General features: G+C 51.4%; 2 protein-coding genes across 13 annotated transcripts in view; one reads left to right on the forward strand and one right to left on the reverse strand.

Annotated features, from left to right (window-relative positions):
* BRD7 (bromodomain containing 7) overlaps positions 1 to 15,085 on the forward strand; it is a 46,436-nt gene extending 31,351 nt beyond the window's left edge. For 2 of the 4 annotated variants that reach the window (XM_086689477.1, XM_086689480.1), the window contains exons 13-17: positions 1,647 to 1,703; positions 4,532 to 4,643; positions 4,922 to 5,065; positions 5,604 to 5,747; positions 6,063 to 6,292. In XM_086689477.1, coding sequence (XP_086545603.1) covers positions 1,647 to 1,703; positions 4,532 to 4,643; positions 4,922 to 5,065; positions 5,604 to 5,747; positions 6,063 to 6,118 — 513 coding nt within the window. In that variant the 3' untranslated portion in view covers positions 6,119 to 6,292. Of the gene's footprint in view, positions 1 to 1,646; positions 1,704 to 4,531; positions 4,644 to 4,921; positions 5,066 to 5,603; positions 5,748 to 6,062; positions 6,293 to 6,472; positions 7,565 to 8,559 lie in introns of those variants that run through there. The other 2 variants (XM_086689478.1, XM_086689479.1) reach the window with 2 other exon arrangements.
* ADCY7 (adenylate cyclase 7) overlaps positions 7,679 to 15,266 on the reverse strand; it is a 59,952-nt gene continuing 52,364 nt past the window's right edge. For 6 of the 9 annotated variants that reach the window (XM_086689466.1, XM_086689464.1, XM_086689469.1 and 3 more), the window contains 9 exons: positions 14,689 to 14,882; positions 13,738 to 13,831; positions 13,175 to 13,330; positions 12,471 to 12,617; positions 12,209 to 12,328; positions 11,424 to 11,528; positions 11,059 to 11,173; positions 10,324 to 10,448; positions 7,679 to 10,112 (listed from right to left, as the gene is read on the reverse strand). In XM_086689466.1, coding sequence (XP_086545592.1) covers positions 9,966 to 10,112; positions 10,324 to 10,448; positions 11,059 to 11,173; positions 11,424 to 11,528; positions 12,209 to 12,328; positions 12,471 to 12,617; positions 13,175 to 13,330; positions 13,738 to 13,831; positions 14,689 to 14,882 — 1,203 coding nt within the window. In that variant the 3' untranslated portion in view covers positions 7,679 to 9,965. The remainder of the gene's footprint in view (positions 10,113 to 10,323; positions 10,449 to 11,058; positions 11,174 to 11,423; positions 11,529 to 12,208; positions 12,329 to 12,470; positions 12,618 to 13,174; positions 13,331 to 13,737; positions 13,832 to 14,688; positions 14,883 to 15,266) is intronic. The other 3 variants (XM_086689465.1, XM_086689468.1, XM_086689467.1) reach the window with 3 other exon arrangements.

Consider the following 15,266-nt stretch of genomic DNA (forward strand, 5'->3'; position numbering starts at 1 on the left):
CTAACTGTTTCCAGTGGCTGTGGCTACTGTCGCCTTGTCCTCTGCCCTCACTGCACATGTGGCTGCTGGTCCCGGGGTGACGGTCAGCAGCGCTGAGTCGGCACCTCTGGCTCACTGAGAACAGCTGTACAGTCTCCGTGCTCTATCTGCTTTCTTCGCATGACCTAAAACCACGCACCTTCACATCAACTCAAAAATATTTTTCCTCTAGCCTTCCCATCAGTTAACCTGAATTAATTAGTAGTATTCAACTACAATTGAGTATCTTTCATTTGGTTGATAGGGCAAAAGATTTCAAATGTGAAATTTCTCTGTCCACTGATCCAGCAGATCTTCTCAGAATAGATCTTAGAAAAATTTAAAAAGTTATATATAAGGATGTGTTGTTTATAATTTTTAAAAATTGGGAATTGGTTTTAAAAAATCATAATAAAGCTTTTTTCTTTTTAATTTTTTTTAATGTTTGTTTATTTTTGAGAGAGAGACAGAATGAGCAGGGGAGGGGCAGAGAGCGAGAGGGAGACACAGAATCTGAAGCAGGCTCCAGGCTCTGAGCTGTCAGCACAGAGCCAGACACAGGGCTCGAACCCACGAATAGTGAGATATGACCTGAGCCGAAGTTGGACACTCAACTGAGTCACCCAGACAACTTTTTAAAAAATAACATCATTATTTTTAACTTTTTAAAACTTTTTAAACTTTTAAAACTTTTTAAAAGATAACATCGTTCCTAATGTTTGTGCATGATACCTTTGTCTGTTGTTAATATGTGCGTGATCTCTGAAGGCTGGTATTATGGGAAGCTTTCACATTCTCCATAGCATTTGAATATTTTACAGTAATCTTCTGCTACCCGAGACTATTGCTCTGTTAATGCAAAATAGTCCCTAGAGTGCCTCCTATTTTCTCCTTGTCATAGACTTACCGGTTGTTGAAAACCGACTCCATTTACTAGGCACTTTTGTGCTATTTACCAAATACTTTCATACCTTCTTGCTCAGGCACAGAAAGATTAGTCTTGAAGTTACCAGTAATAGGTACTCTTGACTCACAAATACTCTCAAAATGCTACTTATTGTATCTATTTCATTTTTGGTTTAAAATAAATTCCAGGGGTGCCCGTGTGGCTCAGTCAGTTAAGTATGTGACTCGTGATAACGTCTCAGGCCATGATCTCACGGTCAAGAGATCGAGCCCTGCATCAGGCTCCTCACTGAGCATGGAGCCTGCTTGGGATTCTATCTCTCTGTCCCTCCCCAGCTCCCTCTCGTGTGCGCTCTTTCTCTCACTCTCAAAATAAATAAAAAATTAAATTCCAGTAATCCAGGGGCACCTGGGTAGCTCAGTCTGTTAAGCGTCCGACTTCATCTCAGGTCACGATCTCATGGTTCATGAGTTTGAGCGCCAGGTCGGGCTCTGTGCTGACAGCTCGGAACCTTGAGCTGCTTCAGACTCTGCCCCTCCCCACTCACACTCCATCTCTCTCTCAAAAATAAACATTAAAAAAATTTTTTTTTCAATGAATAATTTCCAGTAATCCATATTCTTATTTCTTGCCTCGAAACTCTTAATATTTTTTTATTTTCCTTGATATTTACCTTTTTAATATATCTTTTAATCAAAATTGGTTTTCTTTGTCCTTACAGCCATCACCTGAAGATGAAGGTCAGACCAGGACCCTTGACACAGCAAAAGAAATGGAGGTGATTATATTCGTCATTAAAAATATTTAAATGGAGGATAAACTCAAAGGCCTAAATGATAATGCTTTATTTTAAAAGAAAATTATTTATTATCTCCTTAGATAAAAGAACTCTTTTTGCCTGTGGGGAGCGTAGTAGTAGCCAGTGCGGTGCACAAGCATGTACACAAGGGAGCCCAAACTAGTTACCGCACCGTGGAAATGTACACGTTGTAGGAACACAGATCAGAAACCAGCTGCTCTGGATGGCCAGGGAGATCCCCCACAGAGGGGATGCCAGGTGGACGGGGTCTAGAAGGATGGCCAGGCAGTCTCCCAGCAAGCAGCGCCTGGCATCTGAAGTGGGCAGAGATGCTGAAGTGGGACAAACGGATCTGAGAGGACAGGGCACGTGTGCAGAGAGCGTGGAAAGTGTGTGACCCTGGGGTGCCGGGCAGAGGAGGAAAGGTGGGGAGGCTGCATGAATGAGGGTCTAGTGACAGAGGGCCATACGTGCGGTCCGAGAAGCTGAGAGTCCACCCTTGAAGACAGGAAGCTCTAAGAACACGGGGAGGGGAGAGAGGCTGGAGGAGAGGACCGGTGAGAAGCTGTGGGGCTTGACAGCCATATGCTGATGAGTGTGGCAACATGGAAGAGAATAAAGATCTACAGTAAAGAGAAATACAGTAGAACCAAAGTCGACAGGACCTGGTGCATGAGGTACATCATAGCATCGTGAGCGCCCATCCAGGGTGGGAACAGGAGCTCCCCTCAGTGGGAGAGCGACTGCCTTCAGTTCCCCACGCGGCAGTGATTCGAGACGTGGCTGCAGGGGAGGCCTAGGACTCCCGGATCTGGCGGCAGGCGTGTGGATCCGGAAGTTGTTGGCATAAAGGGAGACTGTTACTGTAGTCATTCAAGTGAATGCGATTGTCCTGAGAGAACACGTGCCCTGGCTAAAGGTTGAAGGACAGATCCGGGTGCATCCATGTTGTCACAGTGATAGCATTTCCTACTTGTTAAAGACTGAGCAACATTCCACTGTGCGTGTGTACGTGTGTTGATTTCATCCGTATACCTAGACATGGGATGATTGCTGGATCGTGTAGTAGTTCTTTTTTTGGCGGTTTGAAAAACCTCGTGCTGTTTTCAGTAGTGGCCGTACCAGTTCGTATTCCACCAGTAGTGTACGAGGGCGCTCTTCTCTCCACGTTCTCACCAGCACTTGCCATCTCTTGTTTTGTCGTCATCGTTGATGGCCGTCCTGGCCGATGTGAGGTGATACCTCATTGTCATTTTCATCTGTTTCCCTGATGATTTGTGGTGTTGGGCACCATTTCATGTACATGTTGACCATTTGTATATCTTCTTTTCAGAAATGTCTATATCAGTCCTTTCCCCGTTTAAAAAATGTTTTTATTTGTCTGTGTTTATACTATTGTGTTGTTTGAGTTCCTTATATATTTTGTACATTAACCGATTATCAGATACATGGTTTGTAAATATTTCCTTTTATTCCATAGGTTGTGTCTTCATTCTGTTGATTGTTTCCTTTGGTGTGCAGAAGATTTTTAGTTTCATGGAATCCCACTTTATTTTTGCCTCTGTTGCTGTGCTTTTGTGTTCATATCCAAGAAATCATCACTCAGACCAAAGTCAAGAAAATGTTCCTATACATTTATTAAAGACACTATTCTTTTCAAAACAAAGGGAACAAAAAAAGGTTGAAGGACAGAACTTTGGAGAAGACCCGTAGTTGAGGTAGAAAAATCACGGAAGAGGGACATGCAGGAAGGAGTCCAGCAGTGTCAGCCGCTGCAAATGAGCCCAGTAAGAGTGGCAGGTGTGGCATTTGTGACCGGCAGAGCAGTGCTGGTAAAATGGTGGGGTTGGAGGTAGACGTCAGGGGGCTGAAGGAGCGGAGGGAAGCTGGGACACAAGAGCGGACAGGTGTGTGCCCGGTAACTGACATGGTAGAAAACCTAAAGAGGAGGTCAAAGAGGCGGATGTGGTACCTGCCAAACCATGTTTTCAAGGAATGAGGAGCAGGCAAGGTCATGTGCTTAGTGAGGGGGCAAGAATGCGAGAAATCTTGAGAATGGGAAAGGCAACTGGGTAAAAAGGGAACGGCTACGGAATAGGGTCGTGAGGGCCCAGCCCCGATGGCAAGCCGCAAGCATATACTGATGGTTTTCCTCCACGCACCTGCCCACGTGTAGCTAGAGAAATCGGGGGTTCAGATACACATCTGGAGTGCCATGCCAAAATCTAAAGGGAACCCTTGACTTCTGGTAACTTGTTTTCTGGGGCAATCTCTTCCTAAAAAGCAGTGTTGAGGTTATGGAAACTCTGAGTCTTGTAATTCCAAAACCAAAACCCCACCCTTTTTAGGATTTTGTTTCTCCCATGCCATACCGACAGCCTGGCTCTGTGGCAGGGAAGAGACCCAGGAAGTACCTCATGCACATCTGCTGTGGGTTTGCAGGTGCATGGACCGGGGGCCAAGACACTGCCTGTGAGCCTCGGAAGCGCGAGGCATTGTCACAGTCCCCGAAAGTTCTTCGTGGTGCAGACATCGCCAAGGCCCTCATTCCTGTAGTCTTTTTAGGTGGCTGCCACATGGAACAGGTGATGTGTGATGACACATCATTTCACTATAGAGAAGTGTGCGTATTCTGGAGAGACATTTTTTATAGGTAGCAGAACTCTAACTGCCAAGTAAATAGGTGGGACAGCTTGGCCTGCACACACAAACCATCTTACTGACGTTTCATTGCAGCACTGACGGGACTTAACAAGCTGAAATAATTCCTTTCTTCCTTTCCTTCTTTTTTTCTTTTTTTTAAGCAGATTACAGAAATAGAGCCAGAGGGGCGTTTAGACTCCAGTAATCAGGACAGGCTCACAGCGCTGAAAGCAGTAACAAATTTTGGTGCTCCTGTTGAAGTGTTTGACTCTGAAGGTGAGTGTCATTTCATGACCCAGGCAGTCCAGGTTTAATGTCACATTAGTGCAGATTAACATAGCCATTCACCACAGGAAATCTTGGCTGGCCATGCTTCAGTGAGTAGTAAAGCATGTCTGTGGTGGTGATCTCATTTGGAGCGGATCACTCCTTTGAGGGGAGAAGACTAGGCAATAAACAGCAAAACCCCAGAGCACAGGACTCCCTTTACTACACAAGGTGGAACCCAAGTATGTCCCTGTTTTCCTTAGCATGTTATTCTTCGTACCTTACAGAAGCTGAAATGTTCCAGAAGAAACTTGATGAGACCACCAGATTGCTCCGAGAGCTCCAGGAAGCCCAGAACGAGCGTCTGAGCACCAGACCCCCTCCCAACATGATCTGTCTCTTGGGCCCCTCTTACAGGGAAATGCATCTCGGTAGGTCGCACCTCCGGGAAAAGGAGACTTGGGGGATATTTAAAGGGAAAAACTTCTGAGAAGGGACACCGCTGTGAAGCAGTGCTAAAGTGAACTGTAGGTGATTTATTTTTGCATTTACACAGTTGACCCTTGAACACGTGGGGGTTAGGGATGCTGACCCCAACCACCCACCCTGCACAGTTGAAAATCCATGTGTGATTTTTGACTCCCCCCAAACTTAACTACTATAATAGCCTTTTGTTGCCTGGAAGCCTTACCTGTAAACAGTCAGCTGACATTTCGTATGTTCTATACTAATTCATACCACAAAGCTAGAGAAAAGAAAGTATTAAAATCAGAAGAGAAAATACATTTACAGCCCTGTGTTACCGGAAAAAAAGGCAATGTAAGTGGATCTGCACAGTGCGAACCCCCATTGTCCCAGGGTCAAGTTTGTGGTGTTCCTATGACTTTTTTTTTTTTTTTTTTTAATCTAAAGGAACCACGTTTCAATACCTAGAGCTGTGTTTCTTTTTCTTTTTGTCTTCCTTCCCAGCTGAACAAGTGACCAGTAATCTGAAAGAACTCGCACAGCAAGTCGCTCCAGGTGATATCGTGAGCACGTATGGGGTTCGGAAGGCCATGGGGATTTCCATCCCCTCCCCCATCGTGGAAAACAACTTCGTAGACTTAACGGAAGGTACGTGCCTTGTGTCTCCGGGAAAATGGAAGGCTGCCGTGAGCAAAAGGGACATCTCCTTTCAAATAACACTGGAGAGTTTTTGTCTCTGCATGTTGATAGTGAAGAAACTGCTTTTGTTCTTTAGACAAGATATAAAGGAAATAAAGGGCTCACACATTTGCAGACAGAGCTACAGTGATGCCCTAGTAGCACATCTAGTCTTTAACCTTGAACGTGGTAAAGAAGGGCTGTCAGCACTTATTCTGGATGACACCTTTACTTTTTACCTAAAAGGGGGAAAGTGCTGAATGAAGCCATACCTTTTTCTTTCAGATTTTGAAGAACCTAAAAAGACTGATGTTGCCGAGTGTGGACTGGATGGGGTTTGAAGCTAACTGGTACTTCATTATATATTATGTACATAGTTTTTTCATTCTTCACTTGGAAATCCTTTTCAGAAGATAGTAAATATTTGTAAATTGTGTTTTTAATTAAACTTTGGAACAATTAATGTTCCAGAGATTGGACTTCTATTAGGTAATAAAGCTGAGCCGGGACTGCGAGCTGTGTCGCGTGTTATCAGCTGAGCTGTCCTTGACCTTTCCCCGGGGCTGGGTCTGAGGATAAAGTGATAGAGAAACACTTAGGAAGTAAAACAGCCTTTTCAGGACCATTCGTTAAAAGCAGCAAGTCCCCCAAATAATTGAAGTCCCTCATTTTTCCACGTTTGCCACCCTCCTCAGAAATTACAACCAGCTAGTTCCTGACTTACAAAACATTTCATCTGGATGGTTTCTTCAAAGAATGGCCTTGTGAGGAAGGAATAGGACGGACTCTGACCTGTTGCCCTCCGGAGCAGAAAGGAAGAGTGGACCTGGGCACGTTTGGGTCAGATGGTGATAAGGCCGCTGCCTTGGGGGGCACAGACGGGACCAGAGCAAAGACATTTCTTTCAAATCCCCATCCAGTGAGATTTCCTTCCTATTGTTACGTTGTGGAAACAAATACACTTAACATACTTCTAGAATCTGCTAGTACGTCCCCTGCATACCTGCTGGGAATGACACTGTGTGTGCAAGGACGAGGTGTTTCCCCTGTGCCACCCTCCCCCTCCCCCTCCCCCAGAAGTCACAGCACTGACTTGTCTGGCGGTCCTGTTTGCTTTGCCGTTTTGCATTTTTGAGACAGTCACTTAGAACTGCTGTAAAAGGATAAGCTAAATAAGGGAATCATGGAGCTTCAAGTTCACGTTTCTTCTACCGTTTCTCACGGGTCACCCGTGCCTCAGCGTGTCCCTTGCCCTAATAGTCATCTAATTTTATCTGAAATGCAAAGGTCAGCTGCTCAAGCAGGCAGCTGAGCAGGAGACCGTGAGACGTGTGGCCCCCTCCTGTAACAGGCGCCACACTGCAGCCTTGCTCAGTGAACGAGGCGCATTTAAGACCCTGCGCGGACTGTACGTAGCCCTTCTGTAAAACCCCCCAGCTGGAAGTCGTGTTAGTTTTATTGTCCTGACCTTGAAACTAACATTTAGCAAGAACAAGTAGGGTGAAAGAGAAGGGATTCTCTCAAGAGAGTTAGAAATGACCCAGTCTTTTAAAAACCTACTACAGGGGCACCTCGGTTTCGGCTCAGTTAACGTCGGACTCGGTTTCGGCTCAGGTCATGATCTTGGCTTTGTGGGTGCAAGCCCCAGATAGGGCTCTGTGCTGGCAGCACAGAGTCTGCTTGGGATTCTCTCTCTACCCCTCTCACTCTCCCTCCCCCACTTGCACTCTCTCTCTCTCTCTGTCTCTCTCAAACTTTGAAAAAATAAAAGCCTACTTAAAACTGTATGCTAGAAGACCTTTAAAATTGTTCAAATACACATTTTATCAAGTGTTTTTAGAGTTTAATTTTAACCTTTCAGTTAGAAACCAAGAAAACATTAAATTCAAAACACTAGGACATTCACGTTTTCCAGATTGCTAATTTAATGAATGAAATGCTAAACAAAGTAGAAACACTGGTACTTTATGAAAAGAAAATACATTTTGAAACAAATGTTACAGATATATAAATATTCAGGATACAGAGTAATCCCTAGTTGTTTGCACCTTCTCAAAACCTGTTTCTGTATGTTGACCTGTTATATACACAGTGTAGAAGCTGGTTAATGATCTTCTCTATTAGGAAATTTTCGTAATGAGTAAACCAGAGAACTTCAGGTGCGATTGTCACTAGAGTCAGGGAGGCCACCTTTAAGCAAGCCCTTGACCCTTAGAAAAGGTCAGTGTTAGCAAAGACGCTTGTCCTAAGACAGAATGGCGCCTGTGAAGAAAGGGCTCAGGGATCAGAAAACAGGCAAATCAAAACTATGTGCTTTTTATGGTCAGTTATGCACTAGGGTCTGCACATGAAAAACTAAAAACTTACAAAATATTTTTATCTGAGCGCAGTGCTTGAACTGGAAATAAAAATCTATGGTAACTACTTTTTAAACTCCTAATTGGGATTTCTGGTGCCGGAAGAGAAAAGTACTTCAAATATTGCAAGAGTAGAAATATGTCCACCTCAGAGAGGCCCAACACGGCTGTGTGTGTCTATATCGCATCAGTGACAGAACCTCCCTGACACTCCAGGAGAGCCCTGTTGAGCAGCCCTGGTCACTGCTGAGTTAAGTGGACGCATTTCAGTGTAGTGCCCCCTGAAACCAGCCCTTTATATGGAAAGTCGGTGCATAAAACAGTTTAAGGTTATTCCCCTTAACAGAATTTTCGCCACAAAATTCCTTTATCCAGCAAGTTCTTATACTTCGTTCGCCTCTGTGCTGGTTACATGCGGGCCTCAGAGCTGCACTAGCGCCCCCAGCACCTCTGCGAACCAGAGAAGCCCCTCCTGAGCCTCATAAGCCCGTGGACATGTCCCAGGCAGACGGCGGACAGTGGCTTCAGGTCCAGTCCTCCCTGCCCTTGGCTGCAACCCCGGGTAAGCCTTTGAAGTCTCCCATGGGCCAGGTTTCCTGTACTTGCGGGGGGTTCCTGGAGGACTCCAGCTGGGAATCCCTGCTCTGTAGTGAACTTCAGCCATGTTAGAGCCCCAGGTGTGCTCTGGGGATGCAGCGGTGAAACTGATTCAGAAACAGGAACAAGCAGTTTGGCTCCTCCTCAACCTTGAAACGCAGTGGAGGCTGACTTCTGATTCTCTTAGACTTGCAGCACCATAAGACACCTCTCGCAAACCTGGCTTTTTGCACTTGATTTGATTCCTCCTGTTTGGAACAAGTCTGTCTCCGCAGCTCTGAGCGGCCTGGCTTCCCAGATCCGGGAACCTCTTCTGCACGCTTGCGGAGGACATGCTTTTCGTCTTGAAGCTCTACGAGTGAGCTGTGAGGACTGAAGAGAAAGGGAGCACTACAGTGTCTGCCTTCCGTCTACACAGACCCCCTTCCTTTCCAGGACAGGAACTGAGATGTGAGGATAGCAGGAGGGCACTCCAAGTACACACGGTGCTCAGGGAAGGGCTGAGAGGCCGTGCCTTTCTTTCCGGGCTGTGCCGCTCCCTGCCTTCTTGCTGTGTGACAGCCGTGTTCCTCAGCCCCAGCAGGGCTAAGCCGTCAGCGGACGTGGTTAAAAAGACAACACACTGGAGGGAAGAGATTTTTGTCTGGCATCTAAGAAGTCATTAGAAAGGGTAAAACTCCACTAATCATATACCCATTTAAATCAAGCACCTGCCAGAGAGGACAAGTAACAAGCCTCTGTTGTGCTATTCTCTCCCTACTGTGTGAAATCATAGATGGAAAACCGCATTTTCAGCTCTGTTTACCGGGGTGCCTGTGTGAGAAACGTACAGCCCTGTTGCTGCTCCACTGGGAGAAAGGCGTGCCCAACCAATCCCGGACAGCTTGTCGTGGTTCTGTACCTAGAAAAGACCAGTCCCACCCGTGCGGCTGGCAGGCCATGGCCAGTTGTGTGTCTGGCTCCCGCTCTGAGATCTCCACAGTGCCCAGGGGATCCGCATGTCCCAGCTGCCTGTGCGTGGCGAGGCTCAGTGGTAGCCTCGGGCTGGAGTCTGGTGCACGTTCCGAGAAATCCTCTAGCACAAGTCCAAGGAGGCCACACACAGCCACCTTGTCAGGGTAGTGATGGCCAAACCCCTGGAATGCCTCTGTGACTGGCGTAGGGCCGAGTGCTCCCTGTGGCTTGCTTCAGGGATGGAAAATCCGCTTCCAGCATGTTCACCTCCCAGAAGCCCTCAATTCAGTCCCAACCCTTGGAACTTTGCCGTGTCTGTGCAGACAAAGTAAGTCCTCAGCTCGCCTTTGCCTTTGACGTTAATCAGTCCCCGGCACTCGCAAGAATAACCTAGTCCCTGGAGGATGGTGCAGGTCTCCTCAGTAACCTGAAAAGGAAAGGACAACAAACAAAACTCTTGGGATGCAGGAGAAACACCTGCTGTTGGAGGGATGGCCAGGAACCAGCCCCGAACACACACGTCTGGTGTCCCTCAAGCATGTCCGGGCTGGAATCACAAAGCTGACGGATGCCTGGGTCCCCCGCCCCCTCCGGGAAGTTCCTCCCCCGGGTCATGGGTTTCCCCAGCTGGGGTGTACCTGGATCTTGCCAAGTTCTCCAGTGCTCTCCATTCGGCTGGCGACGTTGACCGTGTTTCCCCAGATATCATACTGAGGCTTTCGTGCCCCGATCACTCCAGCGATCACAGGCCCGTGGTTTATGCCTGAAGATGACATTTGCGGTTGGCAGGTCGGGGAGGCAAAGCCTCAGGCTCTGCCCCTACGGGAGGCCACAGAGTCCAGCGGCAGCCCCAGGAAGCACCGACCAGCAGCTGAAATGCAGGTTGGAGGGGGCTTCCCGAGCCTGTGACAGGACCTCTCAGGACCTGGGAGAGGCGCTCCCTGGGCGGCCCTCTTCCCAGCTGCTCGCTCCCGACGTCAGGCTGAGGTCATCACTTTTCCAGTATCCGCTCATCTCCCAGCAAAGAATAAACGGGCTTTGAGCCCCAACCCCGTTAGCTAACACGGAGCAGTCAGGCTCGTAACTGCTTTGTTCTCAGTATATTTTAAGGATTCCAGCCCGATTTCTGGTTCTCCGTTTTCTGTAGTGATACGTTCTGATGTAAACTTTCAAAGGTAACTTTATTAACAGTATGCAAAGAAAGAGTAGTTCCCCAGTTGCTGGGGTTGTGTGGCCAAGAGGGATTTCTCAGACCTTTCCTACCATCCAGTCAGGTGCACCGACAGACTCGAGCGTGGGCTTGCCGGGCTCCGGGACCCACCACAGCCTCCCACCCCGGTGTGGCCCGGCCCGCCCTACCCTCGGGCCCTCACCGACTCGCAGGCGGAAGGAGTTGAAGGAGTGCCGGTTGATGCCGTCCAGCTTGCTCATCAGGGCGATGCTGAACTCCACCATGATGCCGATGTGCGCGTGCTGCCGTTCCAGGTCCTGTGGGACAGGGCACTGCACGGGGGCCGTGGGATCCCGTGCCCCGTCTTCCCTCCTCCACGAGGTGTTAGCCACCTGCACTCCCCACCAGATGCCCCCCCGCCCCGGGCTGAGTCGTGAGGTCCTCTGCCCCTCCCTCATAGGACAGGGCAGGAAGGGGTGTCCCCTCGAACTCAGGTGATAGGTCTGGGAACTGTTGAGTCCCCCGAACGTGGGGCTGGGACCCGCGGCCACCAGCTCAGCTCAGTACCTGGTTCTCAGACCCTGAGGGGACGCTGAGCCCCACGGCTGCCATGTACGTGCTGCCAATGGTCTTGATCTTCTCCACACTGCTGAACTTGGGCTTTAGGAGCAGCTGCGGGATGAAGGGACACAGAGCCGTATGGCCCAGCCGCAGCCCCGGCCCACCCCAGGGTCTGAGAAGGGGTGGGGTCCCTCTCGCCACTGCTGCTAAGTTCTCACGCTCAGCCTCCCCATGTGGGCAGACAGCCGGTCCACGCAGGGACACGGCCTCTGGCTTGTCAGCCCTGCTCCTCCTGACTCGGGCTTCCCGGGGTCGTCCGTCTGCTCCTCAGCCCCTCCTGGGGCACCTGGACTCTCCTTTTTAAGGACCAAGCACAAAGCACAGCCCAACAGTATCTACCCAGGAATGTCGACTGCTTGCAGCTGAGAATCAAGTCCAAACCGACTGACTTCCTCTGAACCAGCTGACAGTGTAGACTTGCTGGAGATCAAACTACAGGAGCCCCTCCCCTTACCCACTCCAGGACCCCCAGGGGATGCCTAACACCTCAGACTCCCGAAGCCTGTACGGTGAGTGCTCCCGCCTGCACGTACGTCCCTACGATGTTCAGCGTACAAGTCAGGCGCAGGGAAAGGTCAACAACAGAACAGAACAACGTCCTGTAATAGAAGCTACGTGAATGGTCTCGCTCAGAAAGTCTTTACTGTATTCATTCATCCTCCTCCTCGTGAGGACACGAAGCGAGGTGAATGGCCTGGCCATTGTGACATTGGCGTCAGGCTACAGCTGACCTTCTGACCACACGTCAGGCGGAGGGTCCGCTCCTTCCGGAACACGGCTGACCCGGGGAACTGAAACCACAGATAAGGGACTGCCGAGTTCTTCAAGGACCTAAATCTAATCTTCGCAGGCTGCCCGTCCCAGAGAAGATAACAACACTTACTTACTGAAGAAGCGAGGAGAGGCAGATGTGCACCTTCGGCCGTGCGTGTCGCTCCCCACACGCGGCTCGCCGCGCCCTGCCCCCCCCGCGGCTCGGCCCGGAGGCCCTACCTCGTCGAAGTCGGAGATGATCTCGTTCAGCAGACGCAGGCACTCCAGCCCCTCCTTGTTGACGTCGCACTCTGTGTAGAAGACTTTGAAGTCCGGCACCGACGCAAACATGACACACACGCAGTCGTAGGACTGATGGTACCAGTCCTGGGTGGGGGCGGGGAAGGAAGCAGGCCACCTTAGGCCCCCCGGCCCCGCAAGGGACCGGGAACAGACAGGGACGCGGCTCCTCGGCCGCCCCACCAAACTCGGGAGGGGGCGCCAGGCAGGTGCCGCTCCGCCCGGCTTCCACGGAGACCCATCTGGGGGCTGTTACAGAAATAAGGCCATGAGTCCGCTGCTTGGGGCAGGCCAGGCCCTGGTTGGCTTTGGCCCTTCGGTACCCTGGGTCTCCTGGCTGAGGCTGAGAGCCCCTGGGGTGGGAGGAGGTCCCAGATCACAGGAGACCTGGCTTCCGCACCCATTGGGCCTGCTTCCTTATCTGTGAAACGGCGACCCAGAACTGGCAGAGCGCACGCTTTCATCCACACGGATTGTCCGGATGACAAATGCCTGGACGTACATCCGGTCCTCACAGCCACCCTGACCCGTGGGCCCCCTCGTACAGGGGCGAGGTCCAGGGCCCCGGGACGTGAGGTCCCAGGGGCTGCATCCGGACCCTCAGACGCCCTGCCCTAGTGACCCAGGCCCCGCTTGCACCGCACCTCATTTAACTTGTCACCAATGAAGTGTGCAGCCACGTGGGCTGGCAAGACGTTCTCCAGAAGGAGGCGGTTCACGTTCTCCATAGTTTCAAACTCCTCGTGTTCCTTTTTGAACTTCTTCTTCCACAAGCAATCCAAGCGGCAGTAATAGTCAATCTGCAGACGATGGGGGAGCATCAGTGTCCTGGCCGCGGTGAGCAGGGGCAGAACGACACAGGCCGAGAAGCAGCAGGGCGCGCCCATCACCCTGGGGCTGCGGAGCCGTCCCGTCCGCCCTTCCACCCTCTGTCCCCAGCAAATGGCTCCCACTCAACAGCCTTAGAGTCCCAGTGGCCTTAGAGTCCCAGTCAGCCGCGACTCAGTTCTCAAGTGACCCACGTGACCAGATGTCACTGGTGTCCTGATGGGAGGCGATAACAGGGAGGTGAGGACGCAGGGACCCCTCCCCGAGGGACCAGAGCTTCCCTGCAGGGCTGTCTGCCCCAAATCTGCGGAAGTTCCCGCCCCATCCCAGTTCTCTCTCCGAGCTGAGCAAGGGACGCTGGGGGCTCCCCAGGCGGTACCTGTCTGGAGAGCATGATGAGGGTGACGTAAAACAAAACCAGGTAGAAATTGATCATTGCCTTCGGGTCCTTCCACAGACAGAACGGGGAGCTGCTGGACACGAAGGGAAAAAGCAGGAGTCATCTCCAGCCTCCTGCCCAGTCCTCAGATGCAGGGGGCGGCGGGAGGCGGGCCAGAGCCAGCCTGCGGGAAGGCGTGAACGGGACAGAGATCTCTGCCATCCGAGCTCATGTCCTCATGGCGGAGACGCTAAAGGCAGCATCAACTTGTACAGAAGAGGGTTTGACGGGGAGGTGGGAGAGGCCTCGCCACGGCGACACCACAGCTCACACCCGGATGCCCAGGGATAGCCACGGCAAAGTCTGCAGGAAAAGCACTGCAGGCAGGTGAGTCCTCAAAGTGAGTCAGGGACTTCCAGGTTGGCAGATGGGGTTTGCAGGTGCCGCAGACCCACAGGAGCAGGTTTTGTTCTGGGTCCCGAAACTCCAGCCTTCTAAGTTCAAGGGGAGCCAGGCCCCTCTCCTCAACCCACAGGGGCCGAGAGCCCCCAAAAGCACCCACACGCCAGCCCTTCGAGTGTCAGACAACAGTGCTTTCCAGAACTCTCTGGACCTCCAGGACACGGATGAAGGAGGGGGACTGGACTAGAGCTGAGGCCTCCCCCCGACCCACCCCCCGAGCGGCATAGAGACCGGATGACCCAGGAGGCCTCCGTGCGACCAGGGGCGTCTCCCAGAGAACCTGCAAATGAGTCCCTCTCCAGCTCTGAGCATAGCGGCCTGAGACCGTCGCTTGCCTGTCACATGGCAAGCATGCCACCTGCAGGTCCACCCCACAGGCGTCCAGTCCAGACGGGACCCAACGCAACCGTCCCGCAGCTCGAAACGACGGCGGAACCAAAGGGAGGTGCTGCCGTGGAGCTCGGTCGGGATGGGTGCCGCGGGCCCCACCTGAGGGTGCCGTTGGTCTTGGTGAGGTTGGCCAGGCTGTGGCTGCAGCAGTCCCACTGCCAGCACGGGGAGATGTTGAAGAGCACCAGGTAGGCCACCAGGGCCACCGTCAGCAGCACCACCTTCAGCTCCAGGCTCATCCGCAGGAAGACGGAGCAGGCGACAAAGGCCAGGATGCAGCTGCAGGTGTAATACTGGGGAGGCGGGGGGACGTCGGTCACCGCGAGGCACCCCCCGGACCGGGGGTCACCAGAGAGGGCCGCCTCTAGCCGCGGCACACTGACCCGGAGCCCCGGCCCCACTTGGGGGACCCGTGAGGAGCCGGCCTGTCTGCAGCGCTGCCCTCTTGCCTTGACGACCCTTCTTAACAAAGCAGACAACAGAGTCTAAAACTTCACGGTGTGTTTGCTTCTACCTGCGGCAAACGGGCTCCTCTAAAGGAAAGAAGGCGGTGGCATGTGGACGTGACCAAGGTGGTACACACACACCCGAGCGGCCTCCCTGCCTCCGGCTCGGCCAGGAGCCTGCCCTTCCCGAAGTGCATCTCTGCCCACGTTCCTCTCCTCAAAATCATGCTG

This window comes from Puma concolor, chromosome E2 (genome assembly GCF_028749965.1).
Source record: "Puma concolor isolate L17-30 chromosome E2, mPumCon1.1.hap2, whole genome shotgun sequence".
NCBI lineage: Eukaryota > Metazoa > Chordata > Mammalia > Carnivora > Felidae > Puma > Puma concolor.